This window comes from Amia ocellicauda, chromosome 2 (assembly GCF_036373705.1).
Source record: "Amia ocellicauda isolate fAmiCal2 chromosome 2, fAmiCal2.hap1, whole genome shotgun sequence".
Lineage (NCBI taxonomy): Eukaryota > Metazoa > Chordata > Actinopteri > Amiiformes > Amiidae > Amia > Amia ocellicauda.
In genome coordinates, this window is record NC_089851.1 from 1,907,628 (window position 1) to 1,931,535 (window position 23,908).

The 23,908-nt window shown below is 44.7% G+C and overlaps 2 protein-coding genes across 2 annotated transcripts; both read right to left on the minus strand.

Moving 5' to 3' along the window:
- Window positions 1-49: 49 nt before the first annotated feature.
- Window positions 50-17,708, minus strand: LOC136761787 (polymeric immunoglobulin receptor). The gene is made up of 7 exons (XM_066716194.1): window positions 16,903-17,708; window positions 15,580-15,912; window positions 14,670-14,978; window positions 2,088-2,124; window positions 1,439-1,563; window positions 984-1,045; window positions 50-443 (listed from the first exon to the last, which is right to left on the minus strand). Exons 1-7 carry the CDS (start codon window positions 16,940-16,942, stop codon window positions 303-305), a joined length of 1,047 nt encoding a protein of 348 aa, XP_066572291.1. The 5' UTR covers window positions 16,943-17,708; the 3' UTR covers window positions 50-302.
- A 1,393-nt stretch (window positions 17,709-19,101) lies between these two features.
- LOC136761754 (uncharacterized) lies at window positions 19,102-22,307 on the minus strand. Its single transcript, XM_066716192.1, has 4 exons — window positions 20,649-22,307; window positions 20,036-20,101; window positions 19,433-19,540; window positions 19,102-19,170 (listed from the first exon to the last, which is right to left on the minus strand). Exon 1 carries the CDS (start codon window positions 22,266-22,268, stop codon window positions 20,670-20,672), a length of 1,599 nt encoding a protein of 532 aa, XP_066572289.1. The 5' UTR covers window positions 22,269-22,307; the 3' UTR covers window positions 19,102-19,170; window positions 19,433-19,540; window positions 20,036-20,101; window positions 20,649-20,669.
- Between the last annotated feature and the right edge of the window lie 1,601 nt (window positions 22,308-23,908).

Here is a 23,908-nt window from a genome sequence, read left to right on the forward strand (position 1 = left end):
ATTGAGCTTGATGCCATGTGTCTCTCTGTAGCACCTATGCATCTTAGCCAGAAGTAAGTCATTGCGCGTCTTCTCATTTCTCACACAAATCACGAATGATTCACCGACTGAGTTTGCCGTCTAAAAACCTCAAGCGGTCGATCAAGTGATTTCTATCAACCGTGGAAGTGTGTGGCATTGTGTGTGTTCTGGTCTCAGCTGATTATTAGGATTGGCAGCATCCAGTGCAAAAGCAGATGCTCGCACTTTGGTTCATCTGGAACAGAAGGCATAGGAGCAAGAGTTGTGTGAGAGTGAGCGTATCAGCGTGGAAAAACATGGAGAGTGTGGAGAGTGTGGCGAGAGGGCACCTGAGCATCGTCCTGTGATATCTGGGTCTTCACACCATTCATGCACTGGTATATATCTTCAGCAGAAGGCTGTACGGAATCAGCATTACATCCCTGTGAAAAAATGCCACAGCTATCGCTCACTGTCACTGTAAAACTCACAGTTACCTTTCTCTTGTGCTCTGGAACTTATTGTTTCATGTTTTAACTGCTTGCAAAGTGCTTGGAGAAACTTGTTTTTAAAGTCCCCATATAAAAGAAAAGTTGTACTGTTTTTAGTCTAATTGTAGTTTCAGTTACAGTACACCGGACACGTGCTTGTCCAGGAAAGGTGGTTGGAGTTCCATACGGAGCCCCAGGACTGGGAGTCTCTGATTAAGTGATCGAGTCCAAATACATATATATACTTCTCCATTAAATAACTGTCAGCTATTTGCCTTTCCCTTTCTCTGGCAGACTTTAAAAACATGTTCTCCCTCAATTTGAATTAGGGATTTTACAGGTAAATCGCCTCATGCACACGTCTTATTCCAGAGGTTTCCTTTGAGTCTCAGTGGTTTGGTAACGTTGTTCTTTGCGTGCATGTGTGTCAGTCAGAGTTCAACCACACTGCAAAGCTTCCCGGTGAGGAGGATATCATTGGCTTTAACTTACATCAGGACTATCCTGTAAGGTATGTTGATCAATCGCTTTAGTAGACAATGTACCACTTCTCTCTGCAAGATAAAAAAACTAATTCAGTTTCAAAGTGGTTTTAACCCACTGCTCACTGCGCTCAGTGTTGTGCATTGAATCTTCAGCCCCCTCGCCGTTCGATACACAACAAAGTAGTTCTTGGATCCAGCCAAATTGTTTCCTGGGGAACGGGGATCGTTTGTGATTATTGTGCTCTAAATTAATCATCACCATCCACTCACAAAGTCCATGTGAGTCAGGGTCAGGCATCAGGGTCAGGGATGAGCAGGAACTCAGTGCAGTATTCGGCTGCAGAGACCTTTTCTTTCCAGGATCAGAGAAACTCTCTATCAGAAGAAGGAGTTGGGATACAAATACAGCACGGGCAGACACTGACAGCCAGAGAGGATGGACCAAGGGGCAGATGTACTTACGCTGTTTATTCCGCAGTAATGTCACCGCAGTGAATAAGGCTAGCACCAGCACACAGAGCGCTCCGGAGACTATGCTGATACTGCGAGTCCTGGATCGACATACTACCGGGCTGGAAGGCAAAGCACTGAGAAAGCAGACACAGTAAAGACATTCATGCACCACTCTTGTTTTGTTTCTAATGTATACTTTATGTTTAGAAATCTGTGATTTTTCATTCTTCACCCTCCCCAGTTTATAACAGTTAATCAACTGAGATAATAATTAATACAAAAATAACAATATGATTCCTGCCTTGGTGCTGCCAGTCAGTGACAGTTTGGGTACAACAATGGCAGTTGGTAAATGTTTAATAACCAAGCTATAAACACTGAATGATTAACTTACAGAAGATTTTCATATGTGAGACCAGTGGGCTTGGTGTTATCATGTTATCCAGACTCTATTCATGTTCCTATTAATATATCCCTGGTTATAACCGATTAATAAATGCACTTTGCACGCTCAGATCTAATGTGATTCAGTTGATGTCTTCTTCCCCAATTAAGAGCACAGTGTCTGCTGTGAAGATCCAGAGAGACAGCCATAAATGCCACAGGGGTCACTGCTGTGTATGCAAAGAAACATCTGAAGTGTGCAAGGAAAGCTTACCGGGTTTCTAGTTGGTTTTGTGTCGTAGTTTCCAAAGCTAAAAAATAATAATAAATAAAGGTTACAAACATTTAACTGTAATACTCTACCCATGTTTAGCTCAGTTTCTGCGTGCACCTACATGACCTCCTCCAGAACTTGAATTTGAAATGCCATTAAAAAATACCTTGAATAGTCTCCCTTCCCCTGTTGTTGCTGTTGTGCCCCAGTCCTGAGCTCAGTTTGTATTGAGTTATATGATATAAAAGAGCCTGTCAGAAGACACACACATGTGAAGCACCATACTAATTTCTGTGTGTCACTTCCTGTGTGTTTACCACAGAGCAGACATCTCACTGACAATGCCTTTCAGCTCCTCACTTCAGTGCTCCCTTCAAGACTGATTAACAAAATATGCAGTCATGCAACATACACATACAAATGCACACATATACTGTATATACACACACACACACACACACACATACAAATAGACATACACATACACATACACATGAGAAGCAATCCCAAACAGAAATAGAGACACTTGAGTTACTTATATATTGGATTGTTTGCTTGGGTGTAAAACATTTATGAGAGAAACTAAGATCTGGGATGTGAATAGCCCTTGTGTATTTATAATCCTGTCATAGCAAGATGTGACTCAGTGTGCTTTCAGTATTGTAGGGCTTGAGTTGGAGCACACTTGTTTAAGATCCTGTAGGTTCCTGTAGGATCCTGCAATAGGATCTTGTACAAGATCATGCAGAGGATCCTACAGGCTCTTGTAAGATCCTGCGCAGGATCCTATGCAGGCTCTTACAAGATATTCAGAATCTCACAAGATCTTGTAGGATCCTGCTCAGAATCCTGCAAGATCTAAAAGGATCATACATGATCCTATACCATATCCTAGGATCCTGACCATATATTGTACTAAAACCTATAGTGTTGCACATGATCATGTGGTATTGTGTGGATAAATGTATATGGAACATGCTACACTAGTTTTTTGAAGGAAGAATAACAAGAAAGAATAGACACAAATTTATTTGTTTGAATGAAAAAATAAACATCATTAAAATGTCCACAAAAGGCATAGTCACGTAAACAAACAGTAGGTTAATCAATTGGTGGAACTCGGCAGACAAGGCAACCCAAAAAACAAGAATGGTGATCAGGCTGGGGTCAATACACAGGATTTCAGGAAGCAGCATAATCAAAGCGCTCAGTAAAGTTGCGAGAGAGGCAAAACAAAACTTTTGTTTGTGGAAACAAAGGGCTATAGTGACCTGGTTAAATGAGAAACAGGTGCGGTAATTGCTTGATGGGCTGATAATGAGAATGTAATAATCAGAAGGGAACAGACAACTGTGTTAAGAGCGACATCTGACAGTGAACTTGGAAGGGAGATGAACCTAGGATGTGACACCACCGAAATTACTGTTCATCAGATTACTATATTTCATCAGATCACTATATTACATTGGAGTGGTCATGGCTCTTGATTAATCGGCCGTGACCAACTGAAAGATTGCAGGAGACCACCATTATTATTATTATTATTATTTTTGTCATTTAGCTGACGCTCTTATCCATGAGATAAGCAGCATGAGAATGTGGCTGCATTACCTTCCTTATTTTTCTTATTGGATGGTCTATCAGCTAATTCATTAATTCATTAATTACCTATTAGTATTGTGAGCCTTATTCAGGTGATTGATTATTTTGCCATAGATAACAAAGTAATGCTTTGTGTCACTTTGCCTTCAGTGTCATACAAATAGTTCTTACTTCAACATGTCGGTCACTATCCAGAAGGTTTTATTAATTTCGACTATTGTGATTTTACTCTGATCAGATGTTTAATGTGTCCTATAACTGATCTCCATGAATGAATAGGGAATACTGGTTCCCAAACTAAATTCCTTGCCTAGAATATAGTTGTTTCTGATGTAATCAGAATATTATTTTCGTAATTCACACTCCAAAAAAAAAAGAGCTGAATCATACATGTAAATATTATTTGTAAACATTGTTAAGAAGTCATTGTGTATGGTTTATTAGAGAATCAATGAAGTGAAAAGCAGTAAAGTATTGCTAATTTGCATTTTCATGTATGGTTTTTGGTACTTGGTATACATGTGTACGTTTAACATTGAAGATGAGTTTATTCAGCACAGAATAACCCAAATATTAGTATTGATCTGTAGGAGTGATGAGCAGGTGCCATATGAGTTAAATATATAAGTTAACTGGAAATTATTAAAAATATAAGTTATCTGGAAATAAAAGAGAAACTGGAACTGAATATTTTCTCAAAATATTGCCCATTTTCTGTAAATTGTATCAAATGTCCTGAAACCTCAAAAACAGGAGATCCGATTTGGAGAGGTTGAGCTTGAGGTGGTACGAGTGCATCCAGGTGGAAATAGCAGACAAGCAGGAAGAGATGCGAGAGGGGATGATGTGGGCAGCCCAGCCGAGTGCCCGCTGATGAAAATGAAGCACTCCACAGTTTGTGCTGCTCGTCCCTCCGCTCACCCCGGTTCAGCAAAAGACTTCACGGTACTGGTAAGAAGCGTGGGACGTGAAGTCAAGGCCCTCCTGGACTCCAGCTGTAGCAAGACACTGGTCCAGGATGGCCTGGCTCCCCGGGGCACCGGCAGGCGAGGCACTAAAGTGGCTATATGGTGTATTCACGGGGACTTACACTGGTACCCCACGGCCCAGGTGACTATGATGATTGGTGGGGAAACTTATAAGATTAACGTGGGGCTTGTCCCTCGTTTACCATTCCCGGTGGTCCTAGGGCGGGATTGGTCTAAATTTCTGTCTAATATTAAAGATCCTAGGCTCTCGTTGTCCGATTTGGCTGGGGCACAATTGGAACATGGCTCTGGGGGCCGATCACCCTTAGTGGCTGCCGGCAATGAGCAGGGCGGGGACAGCCTTCCCTCCGACCCCAGTCGTGCAGCAGCCGACAGTACTCTGTTGGACCCGGGAGAGGGAACGAGTTCTGGGACTCGCCAGCTCTCTCCTTCTTCCACAAGGAGAGCCGACACATCTGGCGCAGCCACGGATCCCGTCTTCTCCCGGGTTTCCGATTTCGCTCTGGACCAGTCCTGGGATGATGCCCTGGGTCATATATGACCAGGTTGCAGTTGTGGACAGTCACATAGTGAATGCACAGAGGGCGTGCTCGTATCCCCAGTTCCATATTGACAAAGACTTGTTATATAGAGTAACCAAAAACCGAGGGGGGGACCCGGTCACAAAACAATTGCTGGTACCACGTTTGCACAGGAGCTTTGCGTTTCTCTCTGCACACAAAGTACCTATGGCGGGTCACCTGGGTCGTGACAAGACCTTAAGCCGCATAACGGACCGGTTCTTCTGGCCAGGCATCAAAAGGGAGGTAGAAAGGTGGTGTGCTAACTGTCCAGAGTGCCAAAAGGCCAATGCCAGTGCGGTACCACGGGCTCTGCTGGTACCGCTGCCTCGCATGGAAATACCATTTGAGTGCATTGGGATGGACTTCATTGGTCCATTAGAGAAAATCTCTGCGGGGTATCGATTTGTGCTGGTCATAGTAGATTATGCTACTTGGTACCTGGAGGCGATTCCTCTACGGACAATGTCAGCGACTAGGATCGCCAAGGAGCTGTTTAAGGTCTTCACTTGGGTGGGGATCCCAAAGGAAATCCTGACAGATCAGGGCACTCCCTTCATGTCACGCGTGATGCAAGATCTCTGTAGGCTGCTGGGGATAAAGTCCATCAGGACCTCAATCTATCATCCCCAGACAGACGGCCTAGTGGAGCGCTTCAACAAAACACTGAAGAACATGATCTATAAGTTTGTGAGCACAGACGCTCAGGACTGGGACGAGTTATTGCCGCCCCTGCTGTTCGCTGTATGCAAGGTGCCCCAGGCGTCCACCAGCTTCTCTCCCTTCGAGCTCCTATATGGGAGGCAGCCAAGGGGAATCCTTGATTTAATAAAGGAGGACTGGGAGGCTACCGTCCCCTCCCGGACCTCTATGGTACAGCACATCCTGGACCTGAGAGATCGACTATCAGCACTGGGGAAAATTGCACAGTCGAATCTCTTACAGGCCCAGGAGCGACAACAGCACTTGTATAACAGGGGAACCCTGTCAGTACAGAAGTGCAGAAGATGTTGGAGCTGGCAGTCATTGAGAAATCACAGTCTGAGTGGTGTAGCCCTATAGTCTTTGCCGGGTATTATCGCCGATTCCTACCGGACTTTGCCACCCTGGCTTATCCCCTGAGTGAACTGACACGAAAAGGTGCTCCAGATACGGTCCAGTGGACGGAGCAGTGCCAGGTGGCTTTCCAGGCAATAAAGGACCGCCTCTGCCAACACCCTATATTGAAATGTCCCGACTTTTCTCTCCCTTTTATTTTACAGGCCGACGCCTCGGAAGTTGGAGTGGGCGCGGTCCTGTCCCAGACTGTCGGAGGTCAGGAACATCCGATCATTTATTTAAGTTAAAAGCTATCACCCCAGGAGCGTAAGTATAGCACCATTGAGAAGTAGTGTCTCGCCATCAAGTAGGCTGTGGAGACGCTCCGCTACTACCTCCTGGGGCGCCCCTTCACCCTGGAGACGGACCACGCCCCCCTGCAGTGGCTGCACCGCATGAGAGACTCCAACCACCACATCACCCGCTGGTATCTCGCCCTGCAGGACTTCAACTTCCGAGGGCGTCACCACCCCGGCCCTCAGCACCTCAATGCCGACTTCCTCTCCCATCCCTTTCCCCTCCCCTTCCCCTGTCCCTTCCTCTGTCCCTTCCTATTCTCCCTCCTCTCTCTCTCTCTCTCTCTCTCTCTCTCTCTCTCTCTCTCTCTCTCCCGGCCCGCCTGTCGGGCGTCCTTTTCTAGAGGATGGGGTGTGTGACAGGCTGCTGTCTGTCACGGCACAGCTGCTGCTGACACCCGCTGATTAGGTGCTCATGTGCCGCAGCTGTGTTGTCCGCTGCCTCGCAAACAGGCTGCGGACTCAGGACTGTGGGCAATGAGCACCGTGGCGATTGTGACGTCAGCGGCAGCTGTGCCCTGTCTATTTAATCTCACTCCCTCCCTGGGGGAGGCTGTCACAATATGAATATCAATAAATTATAGTATTAATATTGATCAGTGTCATGTAAAATATGTATTATTCATGATTTGAGAATTAAATTGAACTTATTCTAAGTCTGAAAGTCTTATTACAGTATGTTTGTATTAATATTAATTTTTCATTAAACCATATTCATATTCTATTTATTTGGGTTTCAAAATGTCTTCCATTTACCCACTTATAGGTAACAGTACAGACAATACTAAAGTGGGGATCCTAAAGGATTGCGAATCCAAGGAACCAGGGTGTTGAGGGAGGGTTGTCTCTATCATAGGCGGACTGGCCATCGGGCAATTCTGGCAAATGCCAGAAGTGCCTCTCAATTTTGTAGTTATGTGGGCCAGTCAATTCATAAGTGTGCTGGTCGCCCCATGTAGACTAGCGGACTGCACATCGCAAGCCCCCGCTCCCTGGACAACACTTCGCCGGCAACAGGATCCACACATCAGCCACCCCCGACCCCCTCAACCCTGGACCGCATTTCGTTGGCAACCGGACACTGGATAAAACTCCTGGGCCATATTTTGTTCCCAGTCCGCACCTGGTCTGAGTGCTGTTCTACAAACAATGCATGAGTACATAAGTACTTCCTTACTACTAAATACTTACATAACATATGTAATGTGAATGAACTTTAATTTGTTATTAGGCTATTTATCTTGTATTGTGTTAACAAACCTGACAAATCCAATTTTGTGTGCTCCTGATAATTCCTAAAATAACAATATCTGTTCTTCACACAGAGAGTTGTGACAATCTGGAACAAACACCCCAGCAATGTGGTTGAAGCTGAAATTTTGGGAACACTTAAAAATAGACTAGATAGGATCCTTGGATCACTCAGTTATTAATGGACACCAAATGAGCACGATGGGCGAATGGCCTCCTCTCAATTAGACACTTTCTTATGTTCTTATGTTCTAAAAATCCTGATAAAGATCATATACAGTGAGGGAAAAAAGTATTTGATCCCCTGCTGATTTTGTACGGTTGCCCACTGACAAAGAAATGATCAGTCTATAATTTTAATGGTAGGTGTATTTTAACAGTGAGAGACAGAATAACAACAACAAAATCCAGAAAAACGCATTTCAAAAAAGTTATCAATTGATTTGCATGTTAATGAGGGAAATAAGTATTTGACCCCTTCGACTTAGTACTTGGTGGCAAAACCCTTGTTGGCAATCACAGAGGTCAGACGTTTCTTGTAGTTGGCCACCAGGTTTGCACACATCTCAGGAGGGATTTTGTCCCACTCCTCTTTGCAGATCCTCTCCAAGTCATTAAGATTTCGAGGCTGACGTTTGGCAACTCGAACCTTCAGCTCCCTCCACAGATTTTCTATGGGATTAAGGTCTGGAGACTGGCTAGGCCACTCCAGGACCTTAATGTGCTTCTTCTTGAGCCACTCCTTTGTTGCCTTGGCTGTGTGTTTTGGGTCATTGTCATGCTGGAATACCCATCCACGACCCATTTTCAATGCCCTGGCTGAGGGAAGGAGGTTCTCACCCAAGATTTGACGGTACATGGCCCCGTCCATCGTCCCTTTGATGCGGTGCAGTTGTCCTGTCCCCTTAGCAGAAAAACACCCCCAAAGCATAATGTTTCCACCTCCATATTTGACGGTGGGGATGGTGTTCTTGGGGTCATTCCTCCTCCTCCAAACACGGCGAGTTGAATTGATGCCAAAGAGCTCGATTTTGGTCTCATCTGACCACAACACTTTCACCCAGTTCTCCTCTGAATCATTCAGATGTTGGCAAACTTCAGACGAGCCTGTACATGTGTTTTCTTGAGCAGGGGGACCTTGTGGGCGCTGCAGGATTTCAGTCCTTCACGGCGTAGTGTGTTACCAATTATTTTCTTGGTGACTATGGTCCCAGCTGCCTTGAGATCATTAACAAGATCCACCCGTGTAGTTCTGGGCTGATTCCTCACCGTTCTCATGATCATTGAAACTCCAAGAGGTGAGATCTTGCATGGAGCCCCAGACCGAGGGAGACTGACAGTTATTTTGTGTTTCTTCCATTTGCAAATAATCGCACCAACTGTTGTCACCTTCTCACCAAGCTGCTTGGCGATGGTCTTGTAGCCCATTCCAGCCTTGTGTAGGTCTACAATCTTGTCCCTGACATCCTTGGACAGCTCTTTAGTCTTGGCCATGGTGGAGAGTTTGGAACCTGATTGATTGATTGCTTCTGTGGACAGGTGTCTTTTATACAGGTAACGAGCTGAGATTAGGAGCAGTCCCTTTAAGAGAGTGCCCCTAATCTCAGCTCGTTACCTGTATAAAAGACACCTGGGAGCCAGAAATCTTGTTGATTGATAGGGGATCAAATACTTATTTCACTCATTAACATGCAAATCAATGTATAACTTTTTTGAAATGCGTTTTTCTGGATTTTTTTGTTGTTATTCTGTCTCTCACTGTTAAAATACACCTACCATTAAAATTATAGACTGATCATTTCTTTGTCAGTGGGCAAACGTACAAAATCAGCAGGGGATCAAATACTTTTTTCCCTCACTGTACAATATGATTGGTATAAGATCATATTCCTCACAGGGTTGTACTCAAGATATCATTTCTGAACAGGATTTTGACCAGGATCCGGTTCCTGAACAGGATGTTATGGGGATCCTTAAGGATCTTGTAGAATCTTGTAGGATCTTTTAGATTGTATTTCTACCAGGGATCCTTACTTGCACACTCTAATGTTCACATTTATGTCTGCGTTATTCAATTCATGAGTGACAGTGGATGGCGTACTTAAAGATCACATGCATCATATATTAATGCTAGACAACATCCTGCACACATACAGAGGTAAAAATCCTTCCCTTAAATAAAACATTTGACTTTTTCACAAATGTGAAACTATTATTTTTTAATGAAGTTCCTTCATGCTAGTGTGAAAGATTCTCACAGCTCGAATAATCTTAATAGACTTTTCTCCATTTATTGATATAGAACGATTTACCTGTGCGTAAGTGTTCTGGTAACCGTGGTCATCCACATATCTGCCAAGTTCAATCTCTCTTGATTTGTTTTCCAATCTGATTTAATGAGAACACATCTCTCTCTGGTAATTACCTCCATTCAATGTAATTAAGTACAAATTGTTGCTGCCTAAGTGTGTCTACTAGTTCATAAGAGGATTCTTATATATACACTCACCTAAAGGATTATTAGGAACACCATACTAATACTGTGTTTGACCCCCTTTCGCCTTCAGAACTGCCTTAATTCTACGTGGCATTGATTCAACAAGGTGCTGAAAGCATTCTTTAGAAATGTTGGCCCATATTGATAGGATAGCATCTTGCAGTTGATGGAGATTTGTGGGATGCACATCCAGGGCACGAAGCTCCCGTTCCACCACATCCCAAAGATGCTCTATTGGGTTGAGATCTGGTGACTGTGGGGGCCAGTTTAGTACAGTGAACTCATTGTCATGTTCAAGAAACCAATTTGAAATTATTCGACCTTTGTGACATGGTGCATTATCCTGCTGGAAGTAGCCATCAGAGGATGGGTACATGGTGGTCATAAAGGGATGGACATGGTCAGAAACAATGCTCAGGTAGGCCGTGGCATCTATACAATGCCCAATTGGCACTAAGGGGCCTAAAGTGTGCCAAGAAAACATGCCCCACACCATTACACCACCACCACCAGCCTGCACAGTGGTAACAAGGCATGATGGATCCATGTTCTCATTCTGTTTACGCCAAATTCTGACTCTACCATCTGAATGTCTCAACAGAAATCGAGACTCATCAGACCAGGCAACATTTTTCCAGTCTTCAACTGTCCAATTTTGGTGAGCTTGTGCAAATTGTAGCCTCTTTTTCCTATTTGTAGTGGAGATGAGTGGTACCCGGTGGGGTCTTCTGCTGTTGTAGCCCATCCGCCTCAAGGTTGTACGTGTTGTGGCTTCACAAATGCTTTGCTGCATACCTCGGTTGTAACGAGTGGTTATTTCAGTCAAAGTTGCTCTTCTATCAGCTTGAATCAGTCGGCCCATTCTCCTCTGACCTCTAGCATCAACAAGGCATTTTCGCCCACAGGACTGCCGCATACTGGATGTTTTTCCCTTTTCACACCATTCTTTGTACACCCTAGAAATGGTTGTGCGTGAAAATCCCAGTAACTGAGCAGATTGTGAAATACTTGGACCGGCCCGTCTGGCACCAACAACCATGCCACGCTCAAAATTGCTTAAATCACCTTTCTTTCCCATTCAGACATTCAGTTTGGAGTTCAGGAGATTGTCTTGACCAGGACCACACCCCTAAATGCATTGAAGCAACTGCCATGTGATTGGTTGGTTAGATAATTGCATTAATGAGAAATTGAACAGGTGTTCCTAATAATCCTTTAGGTGAGTGTATATATATATATATATATATATATATATTGAAACACTCAATTAATCATTTCACAGTTAACTAGGGAAAGAGGGAGTGAGCTGCTGTCACCATCCTAGACGACTGAGGTCTCTCACCAGTCACACAACAGGCCCTGCATTCATGCCACTGGACTCATGTAAAGAGAGAGATGTCTTACCCTCCAGCACTTTCAGGTACAGGGGGACAGTCTTCATGTCTGTGGCACACCGGTACCAGCCTTGGTCTTCATGGCTCAGCTTCCTCACGGTCACCGTAAACACACCAGCTCTGTCATCTGTCACTGACACTCTGTCATCCCCACTCCCCAGATTCCTGCAGTCGCTCTTTTCCCATTTTTCACACCACATTTTCACATAGTCTCTGAGATCTGGGCCGTACAGGCAACGAGAGGAGCCCATTCACCCCATCGTGCTCGTTTGGTGTCCATTATTAACTAGATGATCCAAGGATCCTATCCAGTCTATTTTTGAATATTCCCGAACTGTCGCTTCATCCACATCGCTGGGGAGTTTGTTCAGACTGTGATGCCTCTCTGTGTGAAGAAGTGTCTCCTGTTTTCTGTCTTGAATGCCTTGAAGCCCAATTTCCATTTGTGTCCCCAGGTGCGTGTGTCCCTGCTGATCTGGAAAAGCTCCTCTGGTTTCATGTGGTCGATGCCTTTCATGATTTTGAAGACTTGGATCAAGTCCCCACGTAGTCTCCTCTGTTCCAGGGTGAAAAGGTTCAGTTCCTCAGTCTCTCAGTAGGACATTCCCTTCAGACCTGGAATAAGTCTGGTTGCTCTCCTCTGAACTGCCTCTAGAGCAGCGATATCTTTCTTGAAGTGTGGAGCCCAGAACTGTCCACAGTATCCAGATGAGCTCTAACTAGTGCATTGAACATTACTGCCCTTGTTCTCAATTCTACACTTTTGACAATATACCCTAGCATTCTGTTTGCCTTTTTTATTGCTTCTCCACATTGTTTGGAGGGAGAAAGTGAGGAGTCCACATAGACTCCTAGGTCTTTCTCATGCATTACTTCATCTAGTTCTGTTCCTCCCATAGTGTAATTATAGTGGACATTTTTGTTACCTGCATGTATTACCTTGCACTTGTCCACATTGCATTTTATCTGCCAGGTGTAAACAAATGATTTCTAATGCAGACAGATATTTCTAGCAGTGCACAAATCAAGAATTGTGCATCCTCACCCGTTTCAATTACAGAGACCCACCAAAATAGATCTGTGATTGACCAGCACCAGAAATCACGTCTAGTTTGCATATATAATGTTGGTTGATGTGTGGTTGTGAAGCAAAGATCTGCCTGCCTGATTTCATGGAGATTTTGAGCTATGTTTTTTGGCTTTGAAATGATTCAATCGCGCATTTCAAGTCTCCGGTTGTCAAAATCTTCTGGGGGACCCCCAGACCCCCCTCTCTGAATTACTCAGTCGTCTTTGCCCTCATTTTGCAACACTGATTTTGTGCAGTGCACGGTGGGACAAAGGGAAATGGTAAATACTTTAATCTAATAAGACACAAAATGCTTGAAAGTTTCTATTATGTTTAGCTATATGACTACAATAACAAATTAAAATGTAATACTATCATCATTAATACTAATATATACATTTATTTAAACATTTTATTTTTGTACTTTGTCAAATTAATGTATTAAATATAAGCAATGGGGTATATTACTAATTCACAGAATCGTGTGTGTCTTGGAAAGGGTCATTTGAAGGTATTCTTTGTATTTTGTTGAATCTCTATCCATTCTGTATGCGCTATACAACATTTTCTTTCTCCTTATATTTTATTGCATACTTCTATTAAACCATTTTGGCCAATATTTTTTGGTACAGTTTTGGTACAAATTGCTCCTGAGCCTCAAGTAGTATATTCTTAAAATATACGCATCCATTTTCAACTGACTCTGTATCCAATGTGCTCCAGTCTACCTCTTCTAAGTGCCGCCTCATACCTTCAAGGTTTGCTTTTCTAAAATTGTAGACCATTGTTTTAAACTTGGGCCTTGTTTTTTGAAAGAATGCCTCAAAGCTAACCATATTATGATCACAATTTGCCATTGGTTCTCTAACTAGTGTCCCTCTGACTCTATCCTGGTCATTTGAAAAGATCAAGTCAATACATGCTCTCTCCCTGGTTGGTTCCCTGACAAATTGAGTTAGAAAGCAGTCATTTACCATCTCAACCATTTCTATTTCTGCTTCTGTAGTCCCAACTGGGCTTTCCCAGTCTATGTTTGGGAAATTGAAGTCCACCATTATAACAGCCACATCCTTGCTACATGCAGTCCTGATTACACTGTACAATGCAACATCTTTCTGAATATCTGAGTTTGGTGGCCTGTAACACACTCCTACCACTAATCCTCCAGATCTCTTGTTAAAAAGTTTAACCCACAAAGATTCTGTTTCATTACTAGGATCTAATTTGAGTTCTTCTGCCTCAAAGTCATTTTTGACATATAATGCTACCCCACCACCTATTTTGCCAGTCTCTCCTAAACTGTGTGTATCCTTTCAACTTGTATTCATCCCCATCATGTTCTGTAAGCCATGTTTCTGTCACTCCAACAACATCATAGTCACTCGCCAGCACTGTGGCTTCCAAGTCTAACATCTTGTTCCTTATACTCCTGGCATTGAGGTACAAACATTTCAGGACTTTCCTACTAGCAGTTTCCCTTGGTTTTCTTTCCTTAGTGGAACATCTCCCATTGTCAGAGCTAACTGCCCCCCTGGTCCCTAGTTTAAAAGATTCTCAATTACTCTGCACATACACTATCCCAATGCATTAGCCCCCCTTCTGTTTAGATGTAGACTATCTGGTTTGTACAGGTCCCATCTATCCATCTATTAATTTACTTGTTGTCTCCTCATTAAAGCTAAATCTGTGAAATTCAGGAGCATTATAGTTAGTTAGTAAGAAGACTGAAACTGAAGCTATCTGGTTTGTTTTTTGAATTTGCCATGAGATCTATAAATTCACATGTAACCCTGTTGATATTGACCCTGAGTGTTATTCATCCTTACCGTTAGTGACACTGAGGTAAACAGGAAGCTGTTGATCCCCTATATCACACCAGTACCAGCCTTGGTCCTCCGGCCGCAGTCCGCTCACAGTCACACTGAAGAGTCCCTCCGCTGTGTGGTCAGTGATCAGGACAGAGCCGTGTCCTGTAGTCCCAGGGCTTCCTGCTGTCTGACAGGAGCTCCAGTCTCCACTCCTGCACCACTGTTTCTGTCTGGACCGGTATGGGTGTCCATATCGACACTGGACACTGACCTCCCCTCCTATCTGTCCTGTTACTGTGGCATGGACCACATACAGCACTGTAGCGTCTGCAGACAGAGACATTAAACACATACAGAGCTTTACAGCAGTGCGTTGCGGCCGCTGGGCTGCTAATTCACTTCAGCAGTTACACAGCAGGCTCTTCTCCTACAGGCGTCTATAGGCCGACTGACCATCATGAGAAGAGTCACGTTCCTCACACTCAACAGCCTGGAGTCGGGTCAGGTCACGGGGAGAACAGCAAACAGCACACAGACACCCTAGACTGGAACTGAACCCGGGTCCCATTAGCTGTGGGACTTCAGGACCAACCACTACACCACTGTGCATGTCTGTGCCTTTTTTTCTGTCTGTCCGTCTGTCTGTCTGTCACTCTTTGTCTGTCTTTTTGTCTTTCTGTGTCTTTTTCTTTCTCTCTGTCTGTTAGTCTTTCTGTGTCTGTCTTTCTCTTTTTCTTTCTCTTTCTATATAAATGATGAAAAGCTTGAAATGATCATGATTCTAGTGTAAGAATGGAAGGTCTGCATTCACAACTGTTTTGAAAGTGAAACTTGTGGCTCAGAGGAGCTTGAATACAGGTTTTTATGAGGTCAGCAAGTTAATGATTGTGCAGCTGCAGTACAAGCATGTGCTGTTTTAAGATCATACCTTCAGTAACTGTGAGGTACAGGGATGCTCTGTCATCAGGTGTGCCGTACCCCCCTATCTCCACAGCACACCAGTACCAGCCTGTGTCCCCCGTCTTCAGTCCCCTCATGGTCACAGTGAAGACTCCCTGGGCTGGATCATCAGAGATGGACACTTTATCACTCTGTGTGATTAGAGAGTCAGTCCTTTTTAGAGACTCACAGCTTGTCCAGTAATATCCAGAGCACCAGTATTTCACATGGCTTTTGTATTTGTCCTCATAGTGACAAGGGATGGTGACTGATGCTCCTCTCAGGACACTGGTCTTTCTCAGTGTTGACACGGCGTCACCACCTGCAGCAGCAGCATGAGGGAAAACAAACAATATCTCACTGCCTTTCTAAATTTAACCAATTCATTATATGCTAACACTTTGGATTAGGGGTTGTCAACATGTTCATAAGGTATTAATAGAGTGTTCTACAATTGATACTAAAGGACATCTAGGTTGTGTTTTAAATTGCATTTTACTAATAAATTGTACATTGAAGCCTTATGCCCACACTGTACTCATCTACAATTCTGCTTCATACACTGATAGACTTGTTAATGAATCACGTAAAAAGTATCTTTTGCTACCCAGCAACTAAAGTGCAAACCTACATGCATATTAGACATGATGTCTTGTTGAAATGATGCATGTTGTGACAAGATAACAGAATTAGTGCATCTCTGTTGATTATTTCTCTACACAAACTATACAGCATTGACACTGAATTAAGTGTGTGGTCACGGTGTTTGTTTCTTGCTTTCATTTTAGAGCTTGAGCACCAGTAGTGTCCTGGAATCACCAGTGCAGTATGTCCCAAGTTTGGTATAGTTGTGTTATAAATGCATTTATTAGTATTCAGTCACAATTCCATTACAACATGTTTTATATTTTAAATGATCTGCAGGTGCACATGAATTGAAATGACAGCTCGTGCCTAAACCCCATTTTAAACTCCATCACAGCTCACACATTCTATATTCCTGGCTGTGGTTAACCCTGGTGTACTGATGCTGCAGTTTTGCAACCGTAAGAATACCACATGGCAACGCCGCACACTTCCTCTGAGTTGTGAGGCTGATCGCTAGTGATGGATTGCACAGAAACAAGAATATAGAGGTGTGTTTGAATCGGTGAACATATGGATCACACTCTACAATAGTGCAATACATGTTGTACCAAATGGACATTCAAGTGACTTTCACAGCTGCATTACCTTGATCAGGAAAGTGTGCAACTATTGCAAAAGATATCTACACACAAACACACCCCGTGGTACAACTGAGTCCTCTTACCTGGAAAACTAGCGAGGAGGAGGAAGACAATCAGAGCCATGTCTTCCTTCAGGGACAGCAGCTCTTTACTGACGTTCAGTTCCTGTTTGGCTTCAGGTCGCTTCCTGTCATCAGTTCCTCTTTCTCTGACACTCTTTCACTGGTCACAGCAGAGCTGATACAGAATGAGAAGAGCAGCCTGTCTCCCTCAGTGAAAAACATAGAGGTGCTTTTGAAAAGCTTGAGGCAGTTGAGGGACTCCTGTGGAATGGAAACCAGAAGACAGTTGTGTCCCTGGAGTGCTGTGGCCCTGGAGCCCTGTATCCCTGGAGCCTTGTGTCCCTGGATCGCTGTGTCCCTGGAGCCCTGTGTCCCCTCACCACTTTGTCCCTGCTGCGGACATCAAGGGAACCCAGTGCCCTGACCAGCACATACAACCACTGCATCACGAGCCGAAACAAGTGCCTACATACAAGGCGCATCCCCAGGGGGGTTCTGGGGTACCAACCGAAACCCCCTTTTAATGTACAAACCTGTGCAAAACAGCAGTGATCAGCAGCAAAGCAACCAGGTTACACTTCTATGAAACCCATTAGGTCCCATGACCTCCTTCATACCACTGCTGGAGCTCCCACTGTTCCTATGAATAAGAATAGATTTTGTTCCCAATCACATCCAGCACAAGAAGTCCAAATTGCAGACTCTTAGGTCAGATTAACTCTATTAACTGCATCTGCATTTGACCAGCGGCCCGTTCTGCATTGTGCCTCATACTGCACCTCACAGGCACGGAGACAGGAGCTGTGCACTGACCTACTGCTGGATAAGGCTCCCATGCAGCTTGTTGAAAAAACAGTTTTTTCAGAGTGTATACAAGTAAACTTCCTCTTAGTTAAACAAATGCACAGGACACAGCTGGGGGGACTGTTACTTCCTCTGAGTTTTAATCACCATCAATCTAAATGAAATTATTCCACTTAATATTATTTATGTATTTATTTGTGAGTTTGTTACTTAATTCTCACAGAGGAAATATATATCTAAGCTGTGATTTAGCAATTGTGAAAATCACCCATCTGTGGTGTATACAAGAGTCTCACAGCAATGCAGGGAGCTGGGAGAGTTGGCCTGGGATGGCGAGAGTATTGTTCAAGTAGGTTGTGAACAAGCAGTGGCGAACTGTGCCTTTCAGGACTGGGCCTTCAATACCTCCACCCCCCTCAAAAAAAATAAATCACTAACAAAAAAATAAGGGGCATCCCTGGCCATTTTTCCGCTTTAGGCAAAATATAATTTTACAGCTCCATCTTCGAAAATCGCGTTGTTCTAGTTACACACACACACTAAGGCAATCACTTTATGAACAACAATCAAACAACAACAACAAGTGTGTGGAAACAAAATGCAACCAGTTCAACGAGATGTAACACTGTAGCCAAACCAGAAATAAAAAATCAGTTTCACTCACCAATGACGTTCACTTGGAGATGAAATCCATCCTGCTGTGTCGTCTTGAAAAGGGCACTGATAATAAATCCTTGACAATATCATATCCCCCTACTGCGTCAATATCATCTCCACTTGTTGCCATTTTCGACGTCGGCTATCAATCGCTAGTTAGCAGCACTAAGCTAGGACTCATGACGTAAGCAGGTGTTCTAGAATACTCTGGAGCCGCGGGAAATCTGAAACAATAGGCCCATTGACTACAAATCCAAATATGATTGGTTGATCAAGTTGTCAATCCAAACGTACGTATATATATATATATATATATATATATATATATATATATATATATATATATATTTTTTTTTTTATTATTATTATTATTTATTTATTTATTTATTTATTTATATTTTATTTATAGAATTCATCACATACTTTTATTTTTTCATCTGAGGATTCCAGGGCCTTCTCTGAATACCTTGAAGACCCCCACAGTTCGCCACGCCTCTACCTATTAGTGGCAAGTGGTATATGTGGGTTTAATGCTATTTTGTGAACTTGTGAAGGTCAACAACCATCTGTCTCTTTTAATTTGTGAGTTCATTGCCTTTCCCCATAAGTGAGGCATGACAAAAGGATTTTACATGCATGTTACATCATTTTTATACCCCAGTTAAATAGGAAGCCATGGGAGGTCACAATGCAGTTCCTTAAGACTCAGATGTACTTAAAACAGTAGAATTTAAAATTTAATTTTATTCATAAAAATCTTTATACAGCAGGCTCCAGCGGCAGCTCATTCAGACAAAGGACATGGATCCAGGTGAGCAGCACAGATGACTGTGAAGAAATATTACAAATCCACTTTAGGTTGAGTGCCGTGTGTAACTGCATACAGAGAATCTTTAGGGGGTGCCAATCATTTTGTGGCCTTTCTTTGTCCCCACAGGTGCATCTGTGTCTATGTATGTGTGTGTGTGTGTGTGTGTGTATGTGTCTGTCTGTCTATCTGAGTATTTTAAACCTGAGCTGCCCTTTTGGAGTTAATATTATCAGTATCTCTGATCATGGATCAATAACAATAGTAAGTGATAATCAATACCAATCATGGAAGGGTGTTGAGGGCATCGTCTCTATTCCTGGAGGTGGGTGACTCTGTTGCTCCTCCATGGGTACATAAATCCCATAATCCCATAAATCCCATAAACACCTTCCCACAGGAAGCACAGTGAGGAGCGTTCAGGACATCCCAGGGCAGAAGGAAATAAAGTGAGTTATGAAGCACACAGCACGAGCGCTTGACTTGTTACTTATTCTGCATCAGCCCCCATACTCTCTATCATACTCTCTACATCCAGGGGGAAACGAGCAACATGTACAAGTTATTAATATGCAACAGCGCCCCCTTCAGCCTGCATAACACAGCACCGCCAACGAGCAGACAACTGTGTTTGAAGCACTCATTCGTTTCCTCTCTCTTGAGAAAAAATAACAGATTTACCATTTCCTGAAACACACACCCTAATAGTAAAAATATTTTTTTTAACTGTTTGGCGCCATACATTATTCTTATGCCTATGATTCTGATTCTGATTATTATTTTACTGTGAAATTAGCTTTTAAAGCACCTTTCTGTTGATATGAATAAGGAAAACAAAACAGTGACAGGCTGAAGTTTAATAATTTTTCAGCTGAAAGGTTATACCTGCTGTTGTGATGCCGTGTTCGTTGATAACATCGTGACGTATGTGTCCCCTCGCGTGACTGAAAACTGTGAGGAGAGAAAATACTATTTTATTGGATTTAGTATTTTCTTTTCATCAATAAAAACAATTCAATTTTTAATACTTATGATTAAAAACATTGACATATCAATCCTTAAAATCACTTAAAAATTTTAAAATCTTTGTGATTTTAACAAAACTAAAACAATTAACTTTTAAAATAAATGTGCTCAAATCAAATAAACAAAACGTGATAAAAGCAAAAACTGCACACCAACAAAAAAGTCAAATACATTGAAAATAACTGAAAATGCATTAGACAAAATAAAGAAACAATTAAAAGGAAAAAATAAAAAACAAACAAAAAAAGTCTAATGCATTTTAAATTAAACCCAAAACGGTCAATGTATTTGACAACAAAATATAACAAAACTATACCTAAAAAGCCCTAAACAATGTGATTTAAAAACAACTAAATCTTTAAAAACAATTAAGATTCGTTATTTAAAATCTTCTTTTAAAAACAATCATTCATAAAATCTTTAAAAGATCTTTAAAAGATCTTGGACTCGGGCTCCAGCAGGGGGAACTAACCGTCCCCGGAGGTGGGTCCCATCATGGGATCCTGAGCTCCCCCAGATCTTGTATGCGCCAGTTCTTAAAGGCTTCCTCCTTGCCCCTCTGATGGACCTCCAGATTGACGTAGTCTTTTACAAACACCATGCCCCTCCGCGCGATGACGATCGGGTCCAGCTCCTGCTTATTGAACAAACAGATGTTCCGTCCCTCCCACAGTGCCTGCTTCACTGCGCAGACGACACGCCACCAGCACCTCAAGGTAGATGTAGAGATTCCCTTGGCTGGACCGTATAGGATCTGCTGGGCGGTCGCCCGCGCAGGAACGGCGAACCTGTGGAGGAACGGAGAAAACAGGAGCCAGACCCTGTGGGCGGAGGGGCACTCACTAAAGATGTGAGCCTCCGTCTCCTTCCCCAAGCAACCCTTATAGGGGCAGGTGTCATAAGGAGCTATGCCCCTTCTGTGCATGAACACTCGGGTGGGGAGACACCGACTCACAGCCATCCAGGAGACATCTTTCTGCGTATTCGTGAGGCAAACGTGCGTAGCGTTAGCCCAGATAAACCGGCAGGTTTCGGGAGGGAAATCTTCTATCCGGCTGGTCTCCTGGGTAGATCTCATCTGACTACAGATGGTCTTATAATCCCAGGAGGCCAGCACGACTTTATGGAGGCCTACTTCGAGCGCAAAGGCTCGGAGCGCCCTGTAGAACGGCGGGGGATCCCACGAGTGCGGCCTGGTGTTATCCATGGCGCAGAGGCCGAATGGTCTCAGGCTGCTGGCAAAATAGAAGCGGTTCATAAAACTCACTTTCTTGCCAGCAGCCTGGATGTTCTTGACCACATAGGCCAGCCCCTGCGCCTTTATCAGCCGCACAACGTCCGGGACCCCCCTGCCTCCATCCAGGGTACCCTTCACCATCTGCACTCTTTTCAGCCTCTCCATTTTGCTCCCCCAGACAAACCGAAATATAATTCGGGTCACTAGTTTTGCGATAACCTTGTCTGGGGGGAAGATCATTCCTACGTAGAGGAGTATCGGGAAGAGGATGGCCTTTATGACCAGCACCTTACCAGCCATCGTCAAGGTCCTTGTGCTCCAGCCGTGGATCTTCCTTTGGACCTTTGCTATGGCCTCCTCCCAGCTCCGGGTGCCCGTGTTGGTCCCGTCGATCGTGATCCCCAGAACCTTGATAAACGGCTTCACAGGGAACACGGTCGGCGGGCCCCGGCCGACAGGCCATGCCCTGGAGAGGTAGACCTCGCTCTTGGCCTTGTTCACAGCGGCCCCCGTCGCCCTGCAGAAGCCGTCCAGCAGTTCCTCGACCCTGGCCACGGACGGAGCGTCCGTGCAGACCACGGCCACGTCGTCCATATAGGCCAGGGCCTTCAGTTGCTCTCCGCCGGAACCCGGGAGATGGAAACCTGTCACCCGGACGTCCCGGCGGATCGCCTGCATGAACGGCTCCAAGCAGAGGACGTACAGCAGGGCCGACAGGGGACAACCCTGCCGGACCCCCGACCTGACCGGAAATGGTTCGGTCAGGTGGCGGTTCACAAGGACCCTGCTGCTTAGGCCGCTGTAGATGATCTTAACCCACTTCCTCAGGCCAAGAGCGAGACCCATCCTCTCCATAACGAGCTGCAGGTATTCGTGGCCCACTCTGTCGAAGGCTTTCTCCTGGTCCAAGCTGATTAGGACCAGGGGAAGCCCTCTCTCGTTCGAGGCCACGACATCCCTGAGCAGCATGGCGTTGTCGGCCGCCGATCTCCCCCGGGCACCACAGACCTGGTCGGGACCCACGACTTGAGGGAGTGGCCGCTGCAGTCGGAGCGTCAGTGCTTTGGCCAGTATCTTGTAGTCGGTGCACAGGAGGCTGACTGGCCGCCAGTTCCTCAGATCTTTTGGGTCTCCCTTCTTGTGAAGAAGGGAGAGGATACTTTTCTTCATCGAAGGGGCCAATCTGCCCTCTCTGTACATCGACCCCAGGACCTGGCCCAGATCTTCCTTAAGCACCTCCCAAAAGATCTTATAGAACTCAGCAGGGATCCCATCGGGACCCGGTGTCCTTCCAGAGTTAAGACTCTTTATCACCTGGGAGAGTTCAGTGGTGGTGATCTCTGGATCCTCCTCCTCCTCCTCGTCCCCCTCATTGCGGGACTCCAACAGGGACAGAAAGTGATGGATCAGATTTTGATCCACCACCTTCTGGTCGTACAACTCCCTGTAGAAATCCCGCACCACTGTCTCAACAGCCTCTCTGCCCTCCACCTCTTGCCCCGAGGAGTCGATCATGGAGGACATTGCAGGCCGCCTCTCCTTCGTTTTCTTGAAGAAGAAGCGGCTGCATTTCTCATCGTCCTCCATGATGCGGACCCTGGAAAGGACCTTGATCTTTTCTTGCTCCTCCCGATAGAGGGCGGAGAGACTCAGTTTGACCCGGGCCACCTCCTCAGCTAGGTCGAAGCCTCTGAGCTGTAAAAGACTCAGGCGCTGGAGGCGGGCGTTTAGATGGGAATATCTCGCCCGCCTCTCGCGAGCTTTCCGTTTCCCCAGCTGAATGAAGTAGCCCTTGGTTCTTTTCTTCATCATCTCCCACCACTCTATGGGAGAATCAAAAAGGTCCTTCAGGGTCCTCCACTCCTCGAGGCGTCTGCTAAAGGTCTTAATCACACGAGGGTCATCGAGCAGAGAGGTGTTGAGCTTCCAGACCCCAGGCCCCGACTCCCGTGTGCTCGGAATGAGCACCTCTGTCGTCAGGAGCCTGTGGTCTGAAAAGAAGACCGCCTCCGAAGACATGGCGGTCCTCTCCAGTGGCTTGCTGAGGAGGACGAGATCTATCCTGGAGAAGGAGGAGCCAGAAGAACTCACCCAGGTGAACAAGGGGACCAGGTCCCGACCTGCGTCGCAGAGTTCAAAGTCCTCCACGAACGCAGCGAGGTCCCTGCTGGATCTATCGTTGCGGGGCTTACTCCGGTCTACATCCCTCAGTGCACAGTTGAAATCACCTGAAATGATAACTGGCAAGGTGCCGATCAGGAGCGGGCGTAGCTGAGGGAGAAAGAGGACTCTCTCTCTCTGGCTGGTGGGGGCATAGACATTGACCAGCCTCAATACAGCCCCCTTGTATTTAAAATCGAGGCTGGCCAGTCTGCCCGCCTCTATTACCTTAAATGTTTTAACTGTTAAGAAGGGGTTTTTCAGGAGTACGGCAATCCCGTCCGCTCGGGACACATTGGACCCCGACCAGAAGGATTCTCCTAGGGTCCAAGTGT